The 13,707-nt window shown below is 43.0% G+C and overlaps 1 protein-coding gene and 1 long non-coding RNA gene across 2 annotated transcripts in view; one reads left to right on the top strand and one right to left on the bottom strand.

Moving 5' to 3' along the window:
* Positions 1-9,167, bottom strand: part of LOC139789277 (uncharacterized) — a 25,227-nt gene extending 16,060 nt beyond the window's left edge. Inside the window, exons 1-2 of the long non-coding RNA XR_011723113.1 lie at positions 8,831-9,167; positions 6,383-6,765 (exon numbers count right to left, since the gene is read on the bottom strand). This is a non-coding gene — a long non-coding RNA (uncharacterized lncRNA). The remainder of the gene's footprint in view (positions 1-6,382; positions 6,766-8,830) is intronic.
* On the top strand, positions 1,243-13,707 carry LOC139789273 (complexin-4). Its single transcript, XM_071729797.1, has 3 exons — positions 1,243-1,562; positions 4,247-4,334; positions 12,443-13,707. Exons 1-3 carry the CDS (start codon positions 1,396-1,398, stop codon positions 12,668-12,670), a joined length of 483 nt encoding a protein of 160 aa, XP_071585898.1. The 5' UTR covers positions 1,243-1,395; the 3' UTR covers positions 12,671-13,707.

Below are 13,707 nucleotides of genomic sequence, written 5' to 3'. Positions count from 1 at the left end.
AATCAAAAGTCAGAGCTGGTCAGATGTAATTTACAGGTCATTCTGCAAGCACATGCTTATTATAAAAAATCAATTCCAATTTATGAGAAATGCTTTCCCGGTATCTGTAGTCTATCAAAGTAGTTTTGCTGTGATTTGTAATTTTTGCTTCTGAGTGATACTCTATTTAAAAAAAAAAATTTAAAGATTCTTGTTTAATCACTAATAATCCAGGATTATGAATGTCCTGCTTTTTTTTTTTTTTTTTTTTTTAGTAACAGGTCTGCTTTAATTAGAAAGGCTCAAATACAGATTAAAGCATTAGGCAAACTGGAATCCTCCCATCTCAGTGAAATGATGAGTGCTGGGAGAGCCATTTAGATAATCAAAATTACAGAATGTTTCAGTAAGGCATGCACAGTCAGGCACGGTAGGATAAATGCTCAGAACCCAAAATGAATTTTTGAGACCTATCAGATATGTTTCTTCCCAAAATAGTCAATGATGTTAGGTAGCAGATCCTGTAAGTCCTCACCTGAAGATGAAGGCTAATGATGTGAATAGCAGTTGGAAAGATAAGGTCCTCCAATCCACAAACAAAAGATACCAAGGCTGTATTAAGGAATCAGACAGATTAATTTTCCCTTTACTGACAGTTGAGATTAAAATCAGTAGGTCTCTCTGCAACACAAGTCAAGGTGGTGATATGGATGAAGACAACCTGAGGCAGAGTTAAAATAAACAGTATGGGATAGAAGATGGAAAGATGTGATTTGATTTTTTTTGTGATTACCTTCTTGAAAAAGAAGTATCGATAGTAATCTGTGAGATGAAGCAACCACAAGAAAAGTGGAGAAAAATAATTCAACACACTCTGTTAATATGATATTGGGACTGGGGCTTTTGCTGAATGAAGAATTCTGGTTTTCAAATCTCATTTGATTGTGTAAATTCAAGAGTTTTCTGCACAGCAGCACCAGTTTTATGATTTTACTGTGTTCATTTAGTCAACCAGGTTTTTAATTCAGATCTAATGTGGTCCAGGGAATGTTTTGATCTCTGGAAGTGAGAGTCTCAAGACTGAAGAATTCAAAATGCTGTTGCACACTATAATCGATTTTCATGTGTATATAAAATTAGCTTAAGGTATTAATATAAAAAGTAGGTAGCTGCATCTAATGATTTTTTTGGAGTAATCTGAACCATCTGCCTCTAGATATTAAAGAGTTCACTCTTTAATCCAGATTATGGCTGACAAACTGGTTTTGGCATTCACATTTCACTAGCATTGTGCCCTTGAACAGCTGATGTGGCTGTAGAAACTCTCTTGCTTACAATCGTTGGTTTTGAAAACATTTTTGCTTTGGTTTGGCTTTCTTGTAGTTGTTTGCTTGTAACTCCTTTTTTCTTGAGAAGATGGCCTTTCTAATGAAAAGTATGTTGAGCAACCAGGTAAAGAATTTGGGACTTGGAGGTGGAGGGGAAGAAAACAAAGAAGAAAGCACTCCTTCTGACCCAGCAGCAGCTGCAGGAATGACCAGAGAGGAGTATGAGGAATATCAAAAGCAAATGGTTGAGGAGAAGTGAGTACCTGTTCTGTTATTACCAGTATGGGGCTGTTTCTTGATAACTTTGTGCAGATAAAAATAACCCAAGAAAAAGCCACAAATTCATCTCTCTTCCTTTTTCTAAAGCAGACAAATCTTTGCTAAAGACACTTTCCCAAATAAAAGTTCATCAACTGGAAATTATAAAATATGCTTGCCCCACTCCCCCCCCTATCCTGCAACTCTCTCCTACACTTTCCTGTCATCTCCACACCTGGATATGCTGGATTCATTCCTAGTTGATGTTATTTTATCAAAATTTTCCATAGGTACAAAGCTGTTTGTAGTGCAAGAGTTAATTCTAAAATGTGTGTGATTTGTTCTCTTACAACTCCACGTGGTGTAGGCTTTCAGCACATCATCTTTTCTTTGTCCATATTATGGCAGACATGAAAAAATAACAAGTGCTACGTTGAATGGAAAATATTTATTCATCTAGAGAATAGTTTTAAGAGGGTAATTCTTTGTAGTTGCATTTTTAATTATTTTTTCTAAAACCTACTAAATAAAGCAGAACTTTTCAACTGATTAAATCTCAGCTTTGTCTGTAGTTACAATCTTTACCACTTGCTGAGTTTAAATATGAAAGAAGTAAGAGTACTTAATGTGTAGGAGTTCAAGCCATGCATAATTATAAATAAAACAATTGACTTTTACATCTCAAATGCATCTGTTCCTCTAATGGTCAATTACATAATGGTTGTGTAAATCCTTGGGGTAAGATGATTATAGGTGAAAGGTTAATGACTGATGGAATTTGAGGTATCCACATATGTATTTAGCAGCAGCCATTTCTATTACAAAACTGAACTGGTATAATTTGGTTTAGAATAAAATACACAATGCTTTGCTATGCATTTTGTCAAGGGATATTTAAAAGCAAAATAACCCCCTGCTGGCTGGAAGATACTTTACTGAGAAGCAAAATGGGATTCCTGAGACAGGAAAAATGCCTGGAAAAATTATTTGTATGATTTTTTCTCACATGGAGTGTGTCTGTTACATACTGAACTGTGCTGAGAAATCAGGGCAGGAGTACTGAGCATACAGTTTGCAACAGTAATAGGAACATCTGAAGTACTTTCAAAGAGAACAAGTTAGCTCAGCACGGTGCACTGGGGTGGCTGTGTAAATGTTTCAGAAATCTCTGCTCTGATCAGAGCACTTCTTTCAGGGCCTGCTGGATTTTACCCAGTTTCCAGCTGTACAAGAGTGGCCACCAGAGAAGTAGAAGTGCCCTGCAGGAGTCATATGCAATCAGTTTGGCTTTTGATGCGTGGCCATCCTGGCTCTGGGCTCTTCTCAGGGTTTGAGGGGTTCTTTCAGTGATTAAACACACAAAAATGCACAGGTTAGAGTTTCTCAGGAAAACATGTAATACGCAGGAACAAACAGGTGGCTTGTGCTGGCAGTCTCCAGCACAGTCATGTACAACTTGCACCACAAGAGTTGAAGCAAGAGGGAACCACCAGTCAGTGCTGTACATCACAGGCTTCAGTCCTGTACCTGTTGCCTATTTTCACAAAGCTCCATGCTCCATGGCATAATGAGATAATCCAGGACAAGGCAGTGTAAGATTAGGCCAGACACTAGGGCCCAGGCAGTGGTAAGAGACTGGCTGAGTTCTGCCAGGCCTTCCTGCAATGCCAGCACAGTTGGGAAGCTCAAACTGACCTGTGCAGAAAATCCCCTCCTGCCCCTCAGCCTCAATGAACACCAGCAGGGACATGTTGGGATATGTCCCAACAGTGGCTGTGGCTACCAACAGTTCCCTGGGGAGGGATGGGCAACAGAACAGGGAGGTTGAGAAGAAAGGGAAAATATACCAGAGAGCTCAAAAAATCTCTTCCCAATCTTCTTATCAATGACTGGCTGAAAGAAGTTTAAGTAGCCTTCCAGTTAGTGTGAATCATTTTTTTTAAGAGAGAGAAAACTCAAAAAATTCATTTGTAGAAGCAGTGAAAAGGTAATATTTCATCCTCACCAGTAGCCTTCATGTGACAAAATACCTACACTGGAACAAAATTAATTTTGCTGTAGAATTTCCATGACAGTGCTTCTATGGAAAACGTAAAGAGAGAGGGGGGAATGTTAGCAAAAATATTTGAGGAGACACATTTTGCAAATAAATGCGTAAGTAATCTAACAAAAAATTATGCTAAACGGTTCTTAAAATCTAATGAAAGCATTTTATAAAATCACAGATGAAAGAAGTACTTTTCCACAAAGGGAAGTTGTGCAATTCATTGCTGTAGGAAGTTCTGAAACAATAAATGGATGCTAAAAAGACCAGATGCAGATGTGCCACTGCAAGTGCCCCAGTGGAATAAGGATTAACAACTTTTCTGTTCTGCTTATTGGAATGTTCATTGTTACCTGACAGCTGTGCAGGTACAACCTCCAGACAAGTGGTATAGACTTATCCCACCTTCCTCACAAGACTCAAGGGAACTGTTCTGAGAACACGCTCAGGGTACAAGAGGTCTGGCCTCTTGGCATCACTTTATTGGTTATCACTCCTTATGTGGCTTTGGGACAGTGACACAACTTCGGGAACAACTCCTGTGCATAGCTTTTTGCAGCCAAGCAACTGGTTGTGTAAAAGACTGTATTTTACTAGTATTGTGAAGAAACTTTTTTTTTTTTTTCCTGATTTCCAGGATGGAAAGAGATGCAGCATTTGCACAGAAAAAAGCAGAGCGAGCCTGTCTGAGGGTTCACCTGAGAGAAAAGTACAGACTCCCTAAGGTAAGCCTTAAGGATCTCATCCAGTTTGGTGGCCAACTTTAAAACACACAGACTGCCACAGTAGCAAACTGCCTTCATCAGCAGGATCCCCACTGCAGCTCACTACAGGAATGGAGGAGGCGAGAGCCACTTTTTTGCCTAGTGACTGCTCCTTTTAGACCCTTTCCTCTCCCCTCAGTATCCCAATCTAATGGAAATAGTCCTGTAACCCCTCTCTATCCTGTCAGATCTGAAACATGTGTCTAGGCAAACTGAGTATCTGTCCTGCCCCCGTCTCACAGAATAGTGTATGTTTGTATGTTCTTAAAGTAGAAACATGTAACAGTTAAAAAATCATAACAAACAAATAAGAGGAAAAGAAACATGAAGCAAACGGCCAATTACTCTTCTTCCGTTGTCCTAACACTGTCAGATATTCTCAGGAAAACCAAAATATAAACAGAAGTAGGGAGGTCTGATAAAAGCAGGCAATAGCTCCAACAGCTTCTGGATGATGACAAAAGGCATGGCTGGCATTTAGGTGGATAGTATTTTCCTGCCATAAAAGCCCATGGATACAAAGGTAACTCTCTAGTGTATCGGAAGTCTTTTCCTGGCTTAGAGGGAAGACTTGCTGGCTTTTCACTATCTTCAAGGACTCATCTTTGACTTTACAGCCACCTTTACACACACATCACCTCTGCTACCTCCTCCCACTGTGCTGAACCTTTTCAGCCAGCTCCTCCAGTTAACCCTTTTCCTTTTTCTCAAAGTAAATTAATTTCAAAGTAGAGGATTTGTTCAATCACTACATCCAAATCTGTGGGGACACTTCTTTGTTTGGCTGTCTATGAGCAGTGGGCTTACTGGTTCCACTTGTCCCCTTTCCTCTCAGGGCCTTTTGCTGGAGCTTCTGGCCCTGGGCTGGTACAATCCTCCAGCCTGGCAGGAGGAATCAGCCATGAAGGCTTCCTTGTGGAGAATGCATTTCAAGATGGGTTACCCTTTGCCAGGGGAAGATTTTTTTGACAGTTCCCTCAGTAGTCTGTGAATCTAGTGCTTAATCTAAACTCCAGAATGAATCAGTGCTGGGGCATGCTCTCTATGTTGGAGTTCCATCACCCCTGTCATTAAACTAACAGATGGTCCCCAGCACAATTCCGACCCAACTGGCCCCTTAGGTTCCATTGCCTGGCATGACTTGGGAGCAAATGCAAATATGACTGAGGAGTTTTAAAACTGATCTTGGGACCCACAGACAATGGAATTAAATATTTGTGTATGCTCTGTGGCAAGCACAACTAAATACTTAAACATTTCCAACCATCTCTGCTGAACTGTGTAAAGGATTCCCCACTGAGACATCAGAAGGAAAGGACCCAGCCGTCAAGCAGTTTAAAATAAACAGTCCCCTAGGTTCAGGAGATGATTACACCATGTAAACACAAATTGTAAATCCCGTTTTTTCTGCGATGTTATTTTGCTGCCGTTTCTAACCCTGAGCCGCCAAAGGCCCTCTAGTGCCACGTTCACCAAACTGCACTGCGCTGAAAACAATCTCTTGCTTGAACCCTCAAGGCAAATTACAACTTGGATAAAAAGTCAATCAACCTTGTGACTTAAGTAAAACTATACCATCTGTATGTAACCAGCTGGGCAGGCTTCATTCATCATCAGGGATGAAAAATGTATTTTTCTCTAACTTTAAAAACATGGGTTTTGCAACCACAACCTTCCTGACTTCCCAAGAAAGAGAAGTGCTGTCTAAAAAAGTACGGCAGACGGTTTTGAGAGAGGTACCTCTACTGCCCTCCCAATGTGTCAGTGTTGAGTAAAGCTTTCAAAAGCAAACTGAAGTTAATACAGTTCTATTTAACAACTCATTTCAGATCAACAAGCTGCTTGTAAGGACATTTTTTACTTTAAAGCTACGTGAAGGCACAGTTTGTCAGCTTCAAAAATGAAGGCATATTACTACATTTACACATTCTCATTCAAACAGCCCCTAGAATGAAAAGTATTATTAGCCCTAAGGCTTCCACAGATGGTTATCAACCCCACACATTTACCTGAACTTGAACTCCAGTTTCTTTTTCACTCCCTTGAGGTGTTGCTATTACAGCTGTGGGTCTCGCTGTTGAAACATGTGTGTCTACACCCTGTAGCCTTATGTTTCCAGGCATTATCAGACCTGAATATCTCCTGCAAACTGCACAGAGCACCTGCAGTGCATCCTGCTTGCCTGGGATGAAGTGAGGGTGGGGACCTCTTTCAGCTCAGCAGTGCAGTCCCTGGTGAGACAGGTGACAGAGCCCTGGGGTCAGGATCTGCTCCAGTGGTGTGAGGCTGACTTGGTGACACAGTACATGTGTCAGGGAACTGTTGGCACTCGCTCACAGCAACAGCCTAGCATCAAAAAGACTAGAGAAATGCACCGTGTGTTCAGAGTCACCTGAAAAACAAAGGGGAGAATCACAGATGTCAGTTAGTTCATGCCCAGTGTCAGATTCTGGGGTGGAGAGAGCCCGGGGGGATTATCTACCCTGCTCTTCTGTGTTCCATCACCTGCAACATCCCATTTGTTCTGGGACATAGGTGCTCAGCAACAGTGACAAGAAGGAGGAAAATGTATACTGAGGGCAACTTTAATTACAGAAAGATTAATTATGAAAAAAAATTAAGTACAAGATTTTAAGTGGTTGATTGGATTGTAGGCCTAAATCTCTAAACACTGGCATTTTAATTAGCAGCTGAGTAGTAAAATATCATTAGGCTTTGCTGGCCTTTTGGAGGCACATACTGAGCCAGCCACTGAATTTTCCCCATGGCCTCGCCATGCTCTATGTGGACCCAGCTTTAAACCCCAAGAAGATCTTGTTCCAAAGGCTTCAGGACACTTGTAAGCCCAGCTCTCAATTAGAGTCTGTGGAACTGGGTGCCTCTTTGTGATTTTGTAATTTTCCCATCCACAGTGTCTTTTCCAGCTCAGAGATGGTGTCAGGTCTTGACCTCTGACAAGAGCTCTGCCCCCTTACAGCACCCACAAGCACACTGTGGGGACCTGCCCCATTTCCTGCGGGATCTTGACTCTGCTGTTTCAATCATAACAGCAAAAGGCTTGCCTCCAAAGGAGGACAGTAGCTCTAAGCCAGGAGAGAACACACTAAGCATATACTCAGCTTTGCTGATTTGCAGAGGTTGAGAGTAAATTTTGCTTGATCTGCTTTTCTGTATGTGTCTACCTATACAGAATTTTTTGGCTGAAGGTCTGCTTTCTTTTCATCAGCCCTTATGAAAACATATTTTCTACCAGGAAGAAAATGAAATTGTAACTTGCATGCTATATGTCCCTGAAAAAAAAAATCTGCTCCAGGATACGTCATTGTGGCAGCAAAATGCTTTCAGACCTATGATAATGCATTGATTATTTTGAAAAATGAGTCGTATCAGGTTGTATGGAACAGAAACCTTGAATATTACCAGTATAAGTCACTAGCACACATTGTAAATGAAAGCATGAAATTCAGGACTAAGCAGGGCCCCCTTTTCAGTGCAAAATCTAAAGCTCCATGCTATCTAGGCCAGATTTATAAGAGAAAGCAGTCCCTTAATGAACCTAATCCTATTAACAGAATTGTCAACTTAGGTTTGTCATCAGAAAGATGGTTTTTAGCCATGGGACATTTGATCTATGGACAATTTTTTCATCTTCAGAGTATTTAATGCATCACTTCCATACAAAACATTTTTTAAAATTATATAAATACATAAATAAACATTTTAATTTAAAAAAAACCAAGCCAAGCTCTTTTATTCACATATTGCCATTTTCCTAAACTGGGATTCAGTAATTAGCTTCTGCAAAATCTACGTGCAGGGGCCTGAGGTGTCGGTGCCCGATGCAGGCAACAAACACCTGACCACACACCCAACACCTTGTCTGGAGCACAGCACCCTCTCCCCATGGGCACCACCACCACCTCCACATCACTGATCACCACGGATCCACTGATCTCCTCAAATGCCACTGCTCCGTGTAAAAATATTGCCACATCCGTGCAGTTTTTCTGTCCAAGTGCTGGGGACGGTGTGGTGTTTCCAGAACCTCAGGAAGGGGCTGTGCCACCTGCTCCAAGCAGGCGGTCCCTGCCCCTTGCAAAGCACTTGTGCGGGCACAGCTCTACAACACTCTCAGTCACGAACAACAGATGTTTTTCGTTTGCTGATGCTTAGGAGGAAAGAGCAGTATTCAGATGCAATCAGGTGTCTTTTCTGTTAAAAAGTGAAGCTAAAGATATTAAAAATGAAAGCTTCTCGCTATGAAAGGGGCTTGCAGTCACAATCTCAAACAGCTCTTGCTCTATTCTGCTATGACGGGAACCTTGGTAAGACTTTATTTAATGAACAGTGCCATTCCAGAATTAAAAGAATTTTTAACTTCTGCGCAGCTGGTACCTCAGCTCTAGTTAGTTGTGCTGTGGGGGACGCATAATGACTGAGCAGAAAGAGAAACTTACCTCAGGAGCAGCTCTTCAGTGCAGGCAGGCTTCAGAGAAATGCCTAAAACCAAGCATCTGCTAAGCCTGAAAAATTCTTTTGCTTATCTGCGTGTTTTCCGAACAGGCCCGAGCACATCAACCGCGCTGCAGCCATGGCGGCGGGCGGGCTGCACAGAGGCGCTGAGGCAGGGCTGCTACGGGGGCGCCCAGGCCGGGCCGAGGGGGCTGCACGGGTCCTTCCCGCCCCGCAGCCCCAGGGTCCTGCCGCGGCCGGTGCCGGTTCTGCAGTCGCCCGGTGCCGGTCCGGGCGCCGGAAGACGCCCTAGGAGGTCGGGCGGGTGGCAGGACCTGTGCCCGAGGGCTGTTCACGGGCCCGGTGTGGGCGATGGCGTCAGGGTACCTGGCAAGCCCGGAGCGCAGTGTGGGGCAGCTTCCCCTCGCCTTTCCGAGCTCCGGACCCCGGTCCCTGCCTGGGGATGGCGCCGGGGGGGCGTGGGTGGTGGTCCCAACCCGTGGCTCCTGGAGCTTTCTGGTGAGGTGCCCACAGTCCTGCTTGTGCCTAACCGGTTCGGTATGGGTGATGGATCACAGGATGGGGTCTGGATTCACCTGGCTAAGAATCTCTGCCCATTGGCACATTTTATGTCACAGTAGGTTAGAAGGGAGGAAAGCAGTACATCACACAGACACGATGGAAAACATTTTGGCTCCCCTGTGGATTAGTCTGCGAGCTTTTGTCCAGAATGAGATGTTCAGACTGATCACCATTTCCACTTGTGTATCCTCTATCTAAGAACTATTACACTGCACCTGTAGCAAAACGGATCTGAATCTCCCTACATCAGCTGCATAATCTGGGTCAAAGAATATTGCCAGGCACTAGGACTCTATCACCCACACTGCTGAATTGTCAGAATAGTGTCTGACCCAGTTTGGCCTGGGCACTCTCCCAAGCAGTTCCCAGGGACACTTTGGGAGCTGGTGCAGGCATTCCCAGTTCGATGGGACCACCCTGTTTGGTAGGGTGAGAGAGTTCAATAGCATCCAAGTGGGCTGCCCCAGCTGGCCTGGGGGCAAGAAAACAGTGCCAGGCATATTGAATTTACTCCTGTGTTCTCAGAGATCTTAAAAGGGTAGCTGAGCACTTGCAGAGACCTGGAGTCTGTGGAGGTTAAGGTCATCAGGAGTGAGACCATCCAGTCTGGTGCAGGTTTGCCAGGGTCCAGAGGGGCTCTCTGTATGGGCTTGTTAGAGCCTGTGGCCCAGCTGTCCTGTCCACTAGGTCTGCCTATTTTGGGTGCTCTCTGTAGCCCAAACCGAGTGTATTGTGGTGCAGGGCAGTGCCTCTGCCACTGTCAGAGCCACGTCTGGCCTTGAGAAAGTAACACTCCCCATGTACCTGCATGCTGGGACAGCAGGGATCCACGTACCCTGCTCACAGTCCGGCTGCAAGCTGCTGACACGAACAGACATGATGCATTTACAGCACCGTATTTCTGATCCTGACTGTCAGAAGGCTCACTGAATATCTGGACACTCACAGTGCTAGCCTGACTTTAAGAATATTCTGTGGGAAAATCTCCTGGTCTCTCCTCATGAGAAAACAAGCTTTACTCATTTCCTCCAGACTTAAAAAGAAAAAACAAAAACAAACTGAAAAAAACCCCAAATCAACAAGTAAAATTAGAAACTTAATCCTGCATTCCCATTTCAAACCACAGAACCAGACAGAAGAGAGAGAAGAGGCCATACACATCTCATGTTCTTAGCTTGCCGCTGAGTGACCCTACCCTGCTGAAGCTCAGAGTAGGTCTGTTCAAGAACAGGCTAAAAGCCAGGTGGGTAGAAGCAGGTGACTTGGGCAAAACTGTACTGCTTTAGATTATATATGAATACATTCTTCTTTGGTCAGAGAACACTTTGAACTCCCAAACTGTGTTTACACCACATCTCAGATTTCAGCAGGACAGAGGGATTTGGTGCAAGAACATGCATAACAATTGCAATTTGCCAAAGTGGCATTTGTGCCTGCTGTCTGGGCATTTCTCCACATAATAGACAGTACTGTCCAGTGAGGATGTCTTAAATTATAAACCGTTCTAAAGAAAAGAACATCTGTGATTGTCTGCTTAGGGTGACTTTTTTGGTAATTAATCCAGTATTTTTTTTATCATCCTCTACTGCTGCTTGGGAGGATTTCAAAAGGGCTAACTCCTCCAATAGCCAGCACTTGCTGATTAAAAGCTTAACACATCTTTTCCTGCTACACAATCAATAAAGAATTCTTCTGCCAATTGGTCTAATTTTTATAGATCCCACAGATCTGATGGAAGCAGCCTTTACCCAACAGGGTCAAGAGATGTTCTCACCCATTTTAGCCACATAGTACTAATCATCAGGATACACCCCTCCTTCTTTTCATAAGAGATAAAGGGAGAAATCAGGTTAAAGGGAAGTACAGTTATTGCTAATAGTACAAAGCATGCAAATACATGTGAGAGTAAACAGTTGGCTATGCAGTCAATCATCCCAGACTGCCAGTCCTTGCTAAGGCCTGAAACCACACAGACATTGCTCAATATATGTCCTTCCATTCATTCCTGCATTCACTCATTCATGCAAGCCCAAGACCCCTCTCACTCTCAAAAACACCTCCTGCTGACAGCGTTGCTGCTTATTCATATCAGGCCTTTGCTGCTGTCATGCTTCATTTTTGAGATGTAATGAGGCATTAATGCTTATCTTTGATGTGTGAACTGTGTCAAAATATCCTGTTCTGAGCTCTGGATCCACCAGAACCCACCATAAAATGTGAACAAAATCTCCATTGTCTGAAGGATGGATGTAGCCCCACTTACACAGCTTTTCAGCAGGCAGGCAGGAAGCAAGCGTGTGTAGTGCCTACATCTCAGACCTTCTAATTGCTTAACCAGTTCCTTCTCCTGTCTCCTTTTGCTTTTTCAGACTCACAGCCAACCTTCATCCCCTCTTTTGTTGTCTAAGTCCTCCTATTATAAGTCCCCTACCAGCACTGCAGTGCTGCTCTGATTATGTGCCAGGCAGCCCCTGCTCTTCATCACAACTCAGAGATGACCACCAAAGACCTAGCTATAGTTTATACATGGCCTGAGAAAGATAAAACCTCTTTTTCCTGTAATTTCTTCCTAAGTTTAATGCTTCTTTCTTCAGCAAGGCTTCCATTCCATACAAATAACCACCAACAAATGAACAGTGCAGTGGTAGCTTCAGTTTTTCCAAAGCTGTTGCTTCATCAACCAAATTGCACAATAGCTGACAGCCTGGGCAGCTTGCTGCAGCATGCCTTTGGTGGACACAAATAACTTGGTGTGGATTTCCAGCAATTTCAGCATGTTACCAAAGTGTATACATAGGGCTAAGATGTCTAAAATGGTGAGTGGCTTCAATTTTGACACTACACAAACTCTTCAAAGAAATGTAATTGACATTGTCTGAAAAATCTTAGCACTTGTATGGGGTCTGACTGAGCCCCTGAATTCACAAGTGGCATCTAAGAAGTTTGTTTTTGTTGTCCCTAAAACACCATTGGTAGATCCTGGAACATCAGAAATACTCTCATGTACTGTTGTTATTTTCTGCTTTTTGTATCAGAGTGAACTGGATGAGAATCAAATACAGATGGCTGGAGATGATGTGGGTTTGCCAGAAGACTTGGCAAAAATGGTGGCAGAAGACCAAGTGGAGGAAGAGGACAAGGACTCTATCCTGGGACAGCTGCAGAACATCCAGAATATGGACATGGATGCAATCAAAGAAAAGGCACAAGCTACCTTCACTGAAATGAAACAGGCTGCTGAGCAGAAATGTTCTGTGATGTAGAAGATTCACCACTACCCGGAGCAAATACAGGGGCTGCAGAGTGAGGGCAGACAGGGGAATGCACTTAGCTCTATAGCATTAAATGTAAATATAGAAAAGTAAGACAGAGAGAGAGAGACTTTAAAACCCCAAGGGGGATCAAAATTTCCATTCTGTGACTGCTTAGTACAAAGTCAGAACTGATCTTCATTTTTTTAACATAACATTTTTCCCCATGGAAAAAATGGCTGTAAAAAAAGACAATATTGGGGAAAAAATGTGCCTTTTTCAAAGTGATCTAAATGCTATTAAATGTGTATTTTAGCAAAATTGTGCTTCTTATGCATAACATAGAGCTAACCACTCATTTAATACTGCTTTCAGAAATAAAGGCATGTATTTCTAATGAAAATACGTCGGTTTCAAACATTTTGAAACAAACCAATTATATAAATGTTGACATTTTCTGCAAAAAAACTTAAAAAGATGGTTTTGACCATTACTGTAATATAGAAAAAAGCAAAAAGTGAAGCATGTAACTCTTCAGCTTGGGATTAAAATGGCATAATGTAAAGATCTAAGCAGGGACATGCATGAAACCCAGGCTTGGTAGCTATCAGCCATCCCTGCTCAGTCTGCAGCTTCTCCAGGCTGCTTTAATTTCACAGCCTCTCGGTCTCCAAATGCCATTCAGACATCAAGTGACAGCAGTGGCCTCTGCTTAGCTGGTATGTGTGCCAAATTCTGGGGCTTTGGTACCAGCAAATAACCTCTACAGGCTAAAATGAGCTCACCATGTTTATTCTAGAAGTTATCTCCATGCTAAACAGAAATCTGCGCTCCCTGGAAGGTGATTACCTAAACCCTGAGAAAAACCACAGCTTGCACTAGTGCTAAATCTGAGTCTGTGGGACAGGCAGGATCCAGTTCAATGGTTTTGGGATCAGGACCAAGCAAGACTCTCTTTGCTGTTGTTCAGAGTTTTGTTCTTGGGAAAACCTGAGTAGGTGGTGGCTCGATTGCCTCTGGACTGCCAGCAAGTGGAGCCAATGGAGCTC

Source organism: Heliangelus exortis, chromosome W (genome assembly GCF_036169615.1).
Source record: "Heliangelus exortis chromosome W, bHelExo1.hap1, whole genome shotgun sequence".
In the NCBI taxonomy this organism is placed as follows: Eukaryota; Metazoa; Chordata; class Aves; order Apodiformes; family Trochilidae; genus Heliangelus; species Heliangelus exortis.
The sequence above is the reverse complement of the archived record's forward strand: the minus strand, read 5'-3'. Positions and strand labels throughout refer to the sequence as shown.